This window comes from Symsagittifera roscoffensis, chromosome 1 (assembly GCF_963678635.1).
Source record: "Symsagittifera roscoffensis chromosome 1, txSymRosc1.1, whole genome shotgun sequence".
NCBI classification, from domain to species: domain Eukaryota; kingdom Metazoa; phylum Xenacoelomorpha; order Acoela; family Convolutidae; genus Symsagittifera; species Symsagittifera roscoffensis.
The window spans coordinates 45,002,862-45,016,753 of NC_087062.1; the positions used below are offsets into that span (position 1 = coordinate 45,002,862).

Here is a 13,892-nt window from a genome sequence, read left to right on the forward strand (position 1 = left end):
CCTGAATATTGAAAGAAGTAGGTCCTCGCCTTCTCGTTCAAAATCATTCTTGTTTTCATCGCTCTAATTGAAGAAATGTTCTTATAGACTTTGCTGAACTTCGTCAGCAGCTTTTACGAACTAATCTAAACATCAAACTAACTAAGTGGTTTTCGTTTTAACATGTTTGTAGTAGTCGATTGGAAACAAGCCGCAGTTCAATAAACTTGTTCCGCCACATGTGATTGATTTAATAAGCCATTTTCCTTAAATTGTTTTGACTGGTTAAGTTGAACCATGTTTGATTTAAACCATTTCGTTGTTTAAAACTAGTGGTATTGATAACTAGCTGTCATTTTTGTTTTCAGACTTATGGATAATTTACGTAAAAGCAAAAAGCGATCGCCGCAACAGAGAATCTTTGTGAACAGAAGTCTAAGACTGGATAAAATCCAGTACTATGGCTTCGATATGGACCACACACTGGCTGTGTATGTCTCGCCAGAATTTGACGAATTATGCTTCAAACTAACTCTGGAAACCTTGGTCAAGTTCGGATACCCAGAAGTCATTTTGAGCTTCCAATATGACCCTGCATTCACCCTTAGAGGTCTGTGGCTAGATAAGCGACATGGAACGTTGCTGAAGGTCGACCCTTATGGCAATATTCTGAAGTGCAGTTTTGGGTTCAAATTTCTACGCACATCTGAAATCAGTAGTCTGTATCCGAACAACTTCGTCACCCTAGACAAAGACGTGTATGTGTTGAATACACTGTTCAATTCACCGGAAGCCTTCACCTTCGCCTGTGTAGTGAATCATTACGTCACAAGTGGAGACTTCCGGGTGGAGCGTGAAGGAGTGCGAAAAGAGAATGTGTTCATGTCCTTTAAGAATATAGCCAATGATATTCGGGATGCAATCGACAGGGTGCATGGGGGAGAGGGCAACATGAAGCAGTACATTCTGGGTAAGTCTAATTTTTTAATGCACCATGGAGTGGAGAAACATACTAGCTGTTCGGCTCTTTGCGGAGACCCGCACCCGTGCACCTTGAGAACTACGTGCATTTATTTTTTGGGCTAAGAAGTGTTGTCTAGCCCGCAGGCAATGAGCTTAAATCATGGTGGCCCTTGGTCCAACTATCTTTTAATTGAGAGGCGAACACCAGGCTCTACTTTAATGTTTAACAGTTTGAAAGTCATTAAAGTAGCTCCTTGTTAAGTAATTCATGCCCGAAATTAATTTTGTTGACGTGTTACTTTGAGGCACGTTTTCATTATGTAGTTAAAATTTGATAGCCTATAAGAAAAAGGTCAAACGGTTGTCTGGCCTTGCAGATATTCGTCTCAAGTGTAAGGAGAGATACTGATTTCCACAATCGAAGAGGTGTTCTTTGGTACCTAACGAAAAAAGTACAAAATAACGAGCGAGGTGCAACTATATATGTGGCTGTGTTTATTGAAGTCTCCTTTTTTGTAGATAGCCTGGAGAAATACATTGTGAAAGACATAAATCTTCCCATTCTGTTCCAACGGATGAAGGACCATGGTAAGAAGATCTTTCTGTTGACTAACAGCGACTACAAGTACACGAATGGTATCATGACCTACCTGTTTGACTTCCCTGATCTGGACAATACAGAGTGGAAGTCATACTTTGATCTGATTGTAGTGGATGCTCAGAAGCCCAAGTTCTTTGCAGAGGGAACTCTTCTCAGACAGGTAATGATTGAACACTATTTTGCTGCCATGAAGTTTATCAGTTGGTTGCAGCTGAGCTAAACGGCCCACTTAAATTGCTGCTAATTAGACACATACCGCTTGTAAATTTTGAGTTTGGTCAATACTTTCCGCGCGGATAATTAAAGACCCGCCATATCTTGAAGCCGAAATTGCATCAGAATAACGTAAATTACATCAGAGTTACGTAACACTTGCATAACATCAATGACAATCTGTTGCTATGCTATGTTGCAGAATATTAATTTTCGGCTTGTTGGAATGGTAATCCTATTTTTGGTTAGTTGGCCCTTCGGCTTGTTGGCCTAGCACCGTTTTGCGCCTTATATACCACGGTAAAATTTTACTGGAATATTTGTAGCCCCTTCTCAATGTTGCATTTTGGATTTGCTGCTAGTTTTGTGTTTTGAATCGCAGTCATTGCTTGAGTATAGTCTCGAGTTGAGATTAAAAAGGAGGCTCTTGTCAGTTACAAGACAGCAGTTTCATAAATAATTATGCATTGATTTATGGCATCCCATTCATTTTGTTATTGACAAAAATGAGGTGGAAAGATTACGATCATTTTTGCACAAGAGTAAGGGCGGAGTTTAAGCTTTTCTGGCGAACTGTTGTTGATTGTTCGTTAAGAACCACAAAGTTTTTGTTAATTGTTCTGAACAAATTGTGATTCTGTAGGTCAATCCGGAAACAGGAAGCCTCCATATTGGAACATACATAGGTCCAATGGTCAAAGGCCAAGTGTACTCGGGTGGATCAGCAGAAGTGATCACTGCTCTTTTCGAGGCCAAGGGAAGGGATGTTCTATACTTTGGAGATCACATCCACGGAGATGTAATTAGATCAAAGAAACTTTGTGGCTGGCGTACATTCCTCATCGTTCCCGAGATCGCACAAGAAATCACAATTTGGGTTGAGGAGAAAAAGAAGTTTGACCAGCTTGATATGCTGAACTCTGAGCTGACTGATTGCTATTTGGATCTAGACAGCGCGAAAGATGTTGACAGCGAGGATCTGAATGTAAAGATCAAAGAGTTGAAGAAATCCATGCGTGAAGTATCTCACGACATTGACATCATGTACGGCAAATTCGGCAGTTTGTTCAGGTCGGGGTCTCGTCAAACGTTCTTCGCCGCACAGACAGTCAGATACGCCGACCTCTACGCAGCTTCGTTTATTAACCTCATAAACTACCCTTTCTCGTACTATTTCCAGGCTCCGCATGCTCTGATGCCACATGAACAGACGATTGATCACGGAGATAGACGCTCAGCTTTTCTACCTCATGGCAATAGTTTTCTACTCAAAGACACTGCGCTTACTAACACGTTGACGAGTCCATTAGTTGCCAGGCAGCAGCCGGATGAGGATGGTGGCATTGAAAAATGCAGGTCGCCAGACGTTGGAAGCGATGTCGCCATTCCGAAAGGTAAAGTTTTGTTGAGACGCCAGACACTGGCAACGGTGACAACAGCGAAAGAGACGTCAGCAAATGGAGATGTTGCGACTGAAGTGAAATTCAAAGGGACTGCTGAAGAGGATGAAGACACCAGCTCGTCGGACACGGAAGAGTGATTGTAGCAATGGACACAGACAGAGCAGAGCGACCAACTAATTAATAGAACACAGTACTACAAAATTATTATGAGTTTATCTTATTCTCAAGTTGTTTGTTCATTCATTTCGCATTAAATAGCCTTGAGAAGGAGATTGAAAGACCAACTAATTTGTATATTAGGCAACAGACTAACTTTGCATTTCTCTCAAGTGAGATACATTTCACATTTTCACTATTTGACGCAGAGCAATTTTATTCAAAATCTTCCGTTGTTTGCATCCTAATGTTGTATAGTTAGAGATATTTATTCTTAAAATTAAGTTGTGAGCTTAGTGTGATTCGTTATAAAGGATTTTTAAGCTTTTTGAGTGCCTGTTGGTGTGCTACTGCAGTAGTCGGCTAGTTTTGGATGAGCTCTCTGACGTAATTTGTTTCATCTATATTGGCTCCTTTTTGCCTGAAATACTGTTATACCTGTGCAATTCGAACCCACCTAACCCGACTGTTAATTTATTGATTCTGGTTTTTTAGTTTAAGAGCTCATCTAAAGATCTCGGTCGCATTTAACTCCTCGACTGAAGGTGCTAAACATGTTTGTAACGAGCAGCCATCTCATTCCTCTTTTGATTGTCAATTTGAGCAGCGGAAGGTCACATCACTCGCTCAAGCAGTTCACGCAAAAATAAACATGTTTTTAGTTAAGGCTATCAGAAAACTGCTTAACTTCTACAATGCCGAATTACATGCTGAATTAATGATCTTCTGCTGTTTCTCTCGTTTTTCATCAATATATTTGATGTTTGATCTTTTGTATGAACGTGTGCAGGACAAGGTCATTCCTTCAGATTTACAAAAAGGTTTATTAATGTTGTGTCAAATTCATTTTTTTAGAACAAATTATATAGTACACAGAAATGTTTATTTACAGTTATTTAAAAAGATTTGTTGCATTTTTGTTTTTGGTTTTAAACTGTAGTAGTACTGAATGTCTTTAATTTCACAAATTTACAATTTTACTATACATAATTTACTATTTGTATTTATCTATACATTTTTCCAGGATGAATCAAACATGATTATTATGAAATAATTCAATGAGGCAAAAATCAGTATGGAAAGTGTTTTTTATGTAGCCGCCATTAATCATCTTCGTCTTCGCCGGTGAACTGTTTGCTGTCAATCAAGTGGCAGCTGGCCCAAATGAGGACCAGCTGTAGCACCACGACGGCTGCTGCGAATGCTGCAACGACATAAATGGAACTCTTGAGTAGAGTCTTCACCTCGTCGAGGGAACCCTTGTTGTTCGGGTGGGTGGGGCCGTCGGTGGTAATTGTTCCGTTTCCATAGTCAGTGATTCCCATGCAATTCAACACCCATGTTTCGTTGAACATATCAGCTGAGAGCTCTCCGTCGATGACCTTGGACAAGGATATGTAATTGTCGCCACCCTCACAGCAGCTAATAGGGAACGGCAGATCGTATCCTAAACGCAAAATATTTCTCATAACTACTGCAAATATTCAAACAAACAAACAGAAGCAAGTTTTTGTCAATGAACTGAAAAAAGTAGATCAAATTTTCCTCGGAAATAAATGGAATAAACAGATCAGCCATTTCGCGAGCAAGCTGTTACTGGAGTTTTAGATATTCGATCCACTACCCATGCGTTTCTTGATAAGAAACTGGTTGATTTTCGCTTGAATTTCCAAATATATGATGAAACATCATATTGAGTACATCTAAAGAGACGATTTAAAAGTTTTTAGGGGGCTGATCAGCTTAAAAAATGAGTTTGAAGGAAAAACGAAAAATTCAATTTTTTTCTTGGCTATTTTCGTTTTTTCCATTCTCGAACCCTCATCGACGAAACTTAGTCAACCTTCGCCTGGGAAGTAGAAGCAGTAATGAACTCTCGTCCTATCCTTTCCTTTTGAACTACCATATGTGAACCTGACACCTGGTTTGATTCAACCGCGACATAACGAATAAGACTTCATAGAAACAGGCAAAAGCTCTCACTCAGCAATTCCGGAAACGACTTCTACGCGAATACTTGCCTACACAGCCAACGACGAAACTGGAAGAAGGCCGCCGAGATTTTACAACCAGGATAACTATACTGGGTTCTCGAAGACCTCACGCCTCGCGGCCTTTCGTCCCTGGGACGGGTACTCCGTACGTTTCTCGGATCAGATGGAATATCAGATCGTGCGAAGTACAGTTCAACCATGGACGCCTCACCAGACCCGCTATAAAAATCTCATTAGTTTTGGAGACTGACTCAGCAGAAACTAGCTCTCATCAACAGCAACTTCATCAATGACAACAGGATAAGATCAGCAGAAAACTAGACGTTTCATCATCAGACCCATCAATTTTAAAACTGATCACGGAAAACTCTTTGACTACTACTACTACTTGCGAAACTTGACATGCTTTCTACTCAATCGACCTAACTCGCAAACTGCAAATAGGCACGGCTATGTTTCCACCACATTGACGCACGTGTCAAAAATTACTCATAACATTTGAAATTTTTCCAAAAAACAGCGATTTTTGATCGCGACATTAACAACTTAATCAATTAAATCAATTTTCAAACGAAAATGTCATTTACCTTGGCAAGCAGATCCATCCATCCAGCTAAGTAGTTTTTTTTATGGTTTAGGTATTATTTCAAATGTTTCATTTGGACATGTATTTTTGGCAATGAACAATACGTATACCATTATAAGCGCTCTCAATCTCCCTTTCTCTCTCTCAACTCCTGTGAGATACTTTAGATTTGGTACGGTTTTTGTCTGGTCACATGCCGCCAGCAAAACTTCAATTAACCACCTGCAGGTTACCCAAAATCAAGCCCTCAGAGCTGCAAAGTGAAGTCGAGATCCTCAATATTCCAAATCATCACATTCTTTTAACCTCTGTTTTTTTTATCTCGTCATACCGCTCCCATCACCCAAATAATTTCTACCACTCACACCCCGCACCACGTCAAGTTCGATAATCAATTTTAAGCGCTTTTAAAGAAGATATTGACTCCGTTTTAATCAATCTTAACCCTTCACTCAATCTTAACAACCCAGAAGAAGTTTCCACTTTCGTTTTTAGCCAACAACAAGTCTTTTTTAAAACACAACCACACAAATCTAGTAACTAAGTTCCTCGCAGAAATCCCTCCCCCTAAAGTAATTTGTATACCGCCCCCTAAGGTCGACCCCACAGAAAAATCCCTCCACAGAAGTCTTTCAGGGTTACCCAGAGGGTTGCGAATTTGGCCCTGAATTATGAAATCCCAAATCCTTTCAGTTTCCAAGATAGGACGATTTTTGTTACTTTTTCATTATTTTTCAGAAAACTAATTTAAAAGCAATGCACAAAATTTGAAGTTTCGATTTCTGTAGTTGAGTGCTATCCAAGTACCCTCAAGGATTGCGATCCTTGCCTCCTAATTTGACTGCTCAAATTTTTTTAGTTTTCGAGATATGACCGTTTTATGATTTCTTTTTAGTCTTTTCAGAAAACTTAGATTTTCAAAAATTCAAAATATTTGAATTTCCCAGCTTTGTAGGTGTGTACTGTGACGGTACTCTCAGTAGTTCTAAATTGCAATTTTTGCGTCCCAGTGCGACTGCTGAATTGCTCTTAGTTTTCGAGATGTGACGTTTTTATGTCTTTTTTTAATGTTCAAATAAATATGATGTAAATTTTTTTCCAAAATTTGAAATTCCTAGTCTATAGCGATTGTTTTTCTGGACGTGCTTTCATCAAATGTATTCATTATTTAAATAACGTTTCGCCTGACACATTTAAAAAGACCCAGTGTTGCCATGTTTAGTAAAATGACAATTTTCTGCAACGTTTAATGGTCTTATCGAATTCAACCATTTAAACTTAACGAAGAAATTTCAACTGGCCAAAATCTTGTAAGAGTTGAGATATGGCGCGTCCTATCCATTTTTACTTTTTTCTTCAAAACATAGATTTTAAGGACTTACAAAACTTGAATTTTTCAAACATGTTTTGTGGCGCTGTTTGGGAGCTAGCATGTTTGGCTTCTAATTGAGTTTTTCGATTTACGTTTACGGGATATGACATTTAAAGTTTTTTGTTCAATTTTTCAGTAGAAGAAAGAGTTTAATCATTTTAATATCTGATTGATGTCAGAATTTTTTATTTTTTTTAAAAGCATGATAGAAGCATGTCTATATTGGCGGTTTTAAGGCTTTTTTAGTCTAAAGTTTCACAAATCTTTTAAAACACAGTATATTTGGAGAGACATGACCATTTTCGTGAAAAAACCTTTAAGATTACTTAATAAAAAGTTCAGGTAAAGAAATAGAAAACGCTAATTGATGGGCCTAATTTAATTTTACAGTTGTATTAATTTTCTTCGTTTTTTCTGTAAATGTTTCAGGAAGCTTTCATCAAGTTCAACAAACTGTCTAAAATACCGTAGGTGTGAGTCATGCGCTAGCTTAACATTATCTGAATACATTATTTTCGAAATAGTTTGAAATTTTTTTGACCTATGACTCTTCCAATTTTCTGTCTGCTAGCTTAAAAGGCTATGTGGTATCGGCAATGGTGCGAATATCCGCATCGCCTTGGTGCGCAGTCTTTTGTTCGTGAAATTTATGAAGATTTTCAAGAAATTTTTACAGGATTTTCAAATCGCATGAATAGATTCGCAAGCTATACCAAATCAGAACAAAGTCTCAACTTAGTTGCAGCCTTGATTTCCTTATGATATAATCATTTTTCACTATAGTGTTATATACTTATGATGTATTCCAATAATTTCGCATTTATTTAATTTCATGAATGCTTGCTGAATTGTTTTTGTTCCGACTATTTGAAAAATGTGGAGGAAGTTTGTATTCGGGTGTGTTCTAGCTTTTTTTTCTTGTTTTCAACGCAAAATCAGGTAACACAAAAAATAATGATCGGAATGTGCCGAGTTATATAGCAAAGCTCTTTCATTCGTGATTTGATTGACTCCTAAAGTTTTCGAAATTTTTCTAAGTGTCGAGAGAAACCGATTTAAATTTCTGGTTTTGGTCTTATTTCGAACTAATAAAGTGAGCGTGTAGACTCACTATAGCTTATTTACATTACTATAAATTATGGCGTGAAAATTAAGTTTTACTTATTTTTCGTTTGACCTAAGAAATTTTGTCTTTTTTTTACTATGATCGGAGCATTGTGTTAATTGCACAGTAACCGGATATCCTTGTTGTGTTTCGTTTTTATCTCATACGATGTATAAAAGTGTTGTAAAATGTTTTATTTGTTCTCTTCAATCTCCTCTTAATCAGAATATAGTAATGAATGGGGCTTTGTCGTCGTTTTTTTGAAAAATGAATGGACTCATCTGAAAAGATATGACAAATTTTTCCGTTTTCCTGATTCTTTTGCCTAGTTTCTTAAATGAGCCCTTTTGAATTTTTTTATGATTTTTTTTCTGTCATTTTACGCCGGTTTTTACACGTCTATCTTTTAGAGAACGACTGGATCGTGCTTGCTCTTGATAAAAATCAAACATTTCCCAGTTTTTTTCACACTTTAGCTTGAAAATATTTTTAAATAGCAATTGGTGCGAAGCTCCGCGCCGCCTTTGTGCTTCAATAGATTGAACTAAAATTGATCAAATTTTTTCCTGGTATGTTATTCAACATATTTCAAACCAAGAATTCAAGTCTTGTGTAGATAATTTGAGAAAACGATTTCAATGAAAGGCGCCGGAAGCTGTAATGATCGCTGAAAGACCTGTTTTTGACTTTGCTTCTTTTATTTTTTGATTTGAAGAAAATTTGGTTCTGAAGTAATGAGAGCTACGGAACAAATAGTGTTATGTCTGGTCAAACTGAAAACTTCTGACATTAAACCTCAGAAGGAAAAATTATCTGATTTATAAATGATTAAATATCACTGAAGAAGTCATATCATAAAAGGTCTTAATTTTATTATTAGCCGGATGCTGTGCAAATCAATATCTATATAATATATTTAAATGCGTGCGACACCATATTTAAGCTATATTTACCATGGTTAAGCGTCATAGCATATGTTTGCATGTTGAGTTGTTTTTCGATTTTCCAGTTTGAATTCAGTGTTTATTTTACCGAGTTTGAAATAATCAACACAATAATGGGAGTCTTTCGGGGTTACCCAAGGGGTTGCATATTTGACCCTGAATTATGAATGCCCAAATCCTTTTAGTTTACGAGATAGGACGATTTTTGTTATTTTTTTCTTAATTTTCCAGAAAACTAATCAAAAAGCAATGCACAAAATTTCAAGTTTCGAACCCTGTAGTTGAGTGCTATCAAAATACTCTCAAGGATTGCGATTCTTGCCTCCTAATTTGACTGCTTATTTTTTTTGTACTTTTCGAGATATGACCTTATTATAATTTCTTTTTAGTTTTTTTTCAGAAACTTAGATTTTCAAATTCAAAATATCTGAACTTCCCAGCTTTGTAGTTGGGTACTGTGAGGGCACTCTTAGTAGTTTTAAGTTCCAATTTTTGCGGCCAAATGCGACTGCTGAATTGCTCTTAATTTTCGAGATGTGACGTTTTTATGTTTTTGTAATGTTCAAAGCACAGATGTAAAAACATTTCACAAATTTTGAAATCACCATATCTGTAGTGAAGCTCCTTCAGGGCACTCCTAGAGGTAACGAGTTTTTTGCTCGAAATATGACCGCTTAAATTCTCGTAGTTTTGAGATGTGACGTTTTTGATGATTTAAAAAAAAATCAGAAAACTTGATTTAAATTTTTTTTTCTAAATTTCGAATTGTCAACTCTGTAGCCTCAGGAGTCGTAAATCTTGCTCTCAAATATGACTGCTCAAATCTTTGTAGTTTACCAGATATGACGTTTTAGTGCTTTTTCAAAAAAAAATTTCAGAAGTTTTAAATTTAATTTTTTTTCAAATCCATTTTCAGTTCCTAACCCTGTAGTTGGGGGCTCACAGAGTACTCTCAGGGGTTGCGAGTCGTGCCTTCAAATTCGAGTGCTCAAGTTTTTGTAGTTTTTGAAATATGGTGCCTTTTTAGAGAGCTTAAATTTGAAATCCCAACCCTGTAGTTAGATACTGCGAGAGTACTCTCAGGAGTTGCAAATCTTGTGTCCAAATGCGACTGCTCAATTGCTTTTAGTTTTCGAAATGTGACGTTTCTTATGTAATTTTAAAATTTTAGTTTATTTGAGTTAAGGTTGAACTTTTTCAATTTTATGTATTGAAAATATATTAATTTGTTTTTGCTTTTGTGGGTTTCGTCAAAATCTCTGTCGGCTGATTTTCCGTTTTTCTTTCAAGTGAAATTCATTTTATCTGGTACGATTTTCAATCAGCTTCTCTCCAAAGCTTGGGTTGTTTTAATTTTTGATTCGAACAATTCCTAGTTGATAAAAACATAAACTATAAAAATTTATGGGAATTTTTTTGTTTTAATTTTTCGAAACGATCTGGTAAATTTTTCAAAAACTACTGTAAATACTTTCGAAAGTATGGTTCCAATAGAAAGACCACCCACCCCCCTGTATGCTTGCAAAACGTCCTTTTGTATCTTATTCCACTTCTACAGCCTTCGAAAAATTCAATTGTAAGCCTGTATAACCCATTTTTTTCTGGAATTTTTAAATTATTTTTTGGTAAATGCCTGCCCTAATGTGAGGTTTTGGGCTCAATCGAATAAGCGGTTCGTGGAAAGTTGACCTGATAAAACGGGTGCGCCCGATTTTTTCTTTAAAAATTATGGCTTTCAGAAAATTCATTGTCTGGTTCTTTGATCTTTTGACATGTCTCGAGAACTACTCTCTGAAATCAAAGATTTTGGACTCAATCGAAAGAACAGCTTTTGGAAAACTCCCTTGCATATAGGGCTACGCCCAGAGTTTTCTACACAAAAAATTATGGCCCTCGGAAAAGTCAAATTTTAGACCATTTTTCGAAACTTTTTGAGTGTCTTAAAAACAGCCCTACAGAGTTTGAGATTATCGATTAAATCGGGTCAAGTAGTTGTGACACACTTTTTTCGCAGAAGCGTCGACTACTAATTTGTGCAAGAAAAAATCGTTTCAAATTCTGAAGTTTTTCTCTTCTCGAAAATTACCCTGACAAATCTTAGATTTAGAGTTCAATCGAAAATTCAGAATATGGTAATCTTTTTGGTATAAGTGGCTTCGCAGTCACGATTTTGATCAAATGAACAGGTTGCTGGAAAAGTACACTAACCTGCCCAATTTCATTTTGGGTTCATTTGTAAGAACGTGTAATAGGTATGTGGCCTACAATAGCGGCTAATCACTTAAATATTTTGGTTGAGAAACAATTAAGGTTTTGGGCTTTGAAAATAATGCACTTCGTCCCGCATCAATAAAACATAATCTAAAAAATGTCAAACAGGTACCTCCAGCTTTAGCTAGGCCCCTAGTGTTAACTATAATTCAAGGTTGTTCTGTAGTTGAATTTACCAACTCTGATTTTTTAAAATTTTATTGATTTTATGGTTAAATGGGTTCGGTTCATGCTTTATCGGATTAGTCAACTGATGTTGCGTAGTTTTGCTGTTTTCAGAAGGCAGTTTATGTTAAGGCTTTAAATATAATGTTTTATTCCTACGAAGTTTCTTTGTGGTACGTGAAAATTTTTAATTTACACCCAATCATCTGCTGTGCAAAATGGCACATTTTTTTGACCCTATTTTTGATTGTTAAAGGTGTTACTGACAAAAAAATAATTAAAAAGAAAGTTTGCCATTTTATTTGTTTGTTTTGTTTTCCTTGAGTTTGTGACTGAAATTACTTTTCAGCATGCTATTATCAAAAAAAAAATCCAATACCTTATGATCCATAAGATCTAAATGAACTGGCAACTGAAATTGAGTCTAAACAGCGAAAAATTTAGCAGAATCTTCTTGAAGCTGGTGAAGATATTGCAATTAGGATTTTGGAGTCAAGTTGTCACCTTAAATGATTCGAATCAAAGCAAGCAAATATGCAGCTTCGTGCTTGGCGGAACTTCGAGGTATCTAGGCAGAATTTAATATTCTGTTAAAATTCTTAAATATTAAACTGAGAAAGTCGCGATAAAGATTCTTCGCCTATCTTTATTTTGCAAGTGGATTTACTTTTGAATTGACAATTTGAGAAAAAATAACTTTTCAAAAAAATTTCAAAAACAAACTCAAATCGTAGAAATTGTGAAAAAAAAAATTCTGCTCTACTATAAATACCTGAAGTGAATTTGAGATTTTGAGTTCTATCTTTTGTTGTGTTTCACTCACCGTTGAAGGAGTTTGAGTTGTAGGTGCCATTGTACCACTCGGATGCGACGTAATCTGTGTAGTTGTCCACTCCACATGTCTTCAGCTGGTACTGGATCAGATTCCAGGCAATGGAGAACACGTCCGTCTTGAAGTCTCCTCTGTACTCGTAGGTGATGCTGTCCTTCATCTGCACCCTCGCATTCTCCATGATGCTGTCTCCCTCCAGGAACCAAAGCGTGGCCACGATCGCTACACCTAAAGCATTTCAGTTGCTCAATGAGATCAGAAAGGTTTGCTAGAGAATGGATTTTTTGTTTTCGTTTCTTGAAAGGTAGCGAAACATGACGTTTGTTTGCGTCCTGTGCTTAATTGATTAGCAATGCGAAGACATTTCATGAATTTTTAAAAGGAATTGTCTTATTAAGGAAACAAATACTTGGAGATTGGACCCTGATAAAATGTAACCGACTACCAGTTAGTCATTTATCCTGCAAATTTGAAATTTGAAATTTGAATTACTTTACCAGCTACATATACAACGCCAAAAGCAATATATTATGTCTGGTGGGAGATCCTAAAGAGCAGTACTGCTCATCGAGTACGATATCCTGGAGAGTAATGCTGGTTCTTATTCTGGTTCTCAACGGCTGGTTCGTAGCTGTTTTTCTCAGGAATACTTCTGCAGTGATTTTGATCAGCTGGTGTCCGTTTAGTTTTTATTTTCGTTTTAGTGTACTATAACTACGTGGTATTAGCAGTTTTCAGCCTTTGGCAGAACAGCCTTTGGATGAATGATTTTTTCGCTTACCAAGTAGGCAGGCCATGAGGAAGACAGAGTAGATTCCCAGCAGGAGTTTGCTTTTGTAAAACACGCCCAGAAGACCGACCAGTGAGACAATGAGGAGGGCGCCTAGGAAGCCATACATGGCATACATCATAGTTGTGATGTCAGTTTCCCCGAACACCTCAACTATCTCGTTGATGTTCAGACCCACCATCGCGTAGATCATGCCGCATATTAAGCCGAGAGAAATGACAAGGGTGATGATGTTGATCACTATCATGATCATCTTAGCCACGAAGTCTATCATCTTGGAACACATGATGAAAGTTTCTCAGGAATCCGGATTCGTCAGGAGTTTTTGAGATACACAGTATAAATATAAGATACGCTGTTGGATATCAGTTTTTGTCTGATGTGTTTTGAAGGCAATGTACGCGAATTGTGAAAGTTCTTGCTCAAGTTGGTTTGATTTAATAAATGTAGTACGTAATAGGAGAGCGTGACGTTAATCAAATTGGTCATTTTTAGTGAGGCTCAAGATATTTATAATG

General features: G+C 36.9%; 2 protein-coding genes across 2 annotated transcripts; one reads left to right on the forward strand and one right to left on the reverse strand.

The window, feature by feature from the left end:
• Positions 1-263: 263 nt before the first annotated feature.
• LOC134845022 (cytosolic purine 5'-nucleotidase-like) lies at positions 264-3,300 on the forward strand. Its single transcript, XM_063861855.1, has 3 exons — positions 264-949; positions 1,462-1,703; positions 2,400-3,300. Exons 1-3 carry the CDS (start codon positions 352-354, stop codon positions 3,294-3,296), a joined length of 1,737 nt encoding a protein of 578 aa, XP_063717925.1. The 5' UTR covers positions 264-351; the 3' UTR covers positions 3,297-3,300.
• A 1,115-nt stretch (positions 3,301-4,415) lies between these two features.
• LOC134845031 (CD82 antigen-like) lies at positions 4,416-13,892 on the reverse strand. Its single transcript, XM_063861863.1, has 3 exons — positions 13,366-13,892; positions 12,576-12,812; positions 4,416-4,762 (listed from the first exon to the last, which is right to left on the reverse strand). Exons 1-3 carry the CDS (start codon positions 13,658-13,660, stop codon positions 4,419-4,421), a joined length of 876 nt encoding a protein of 291 aa, XP_063717933.1. The 5' UTR covers positions 13,661-13,892; the 3' UTR covers positions 4,416-4,418.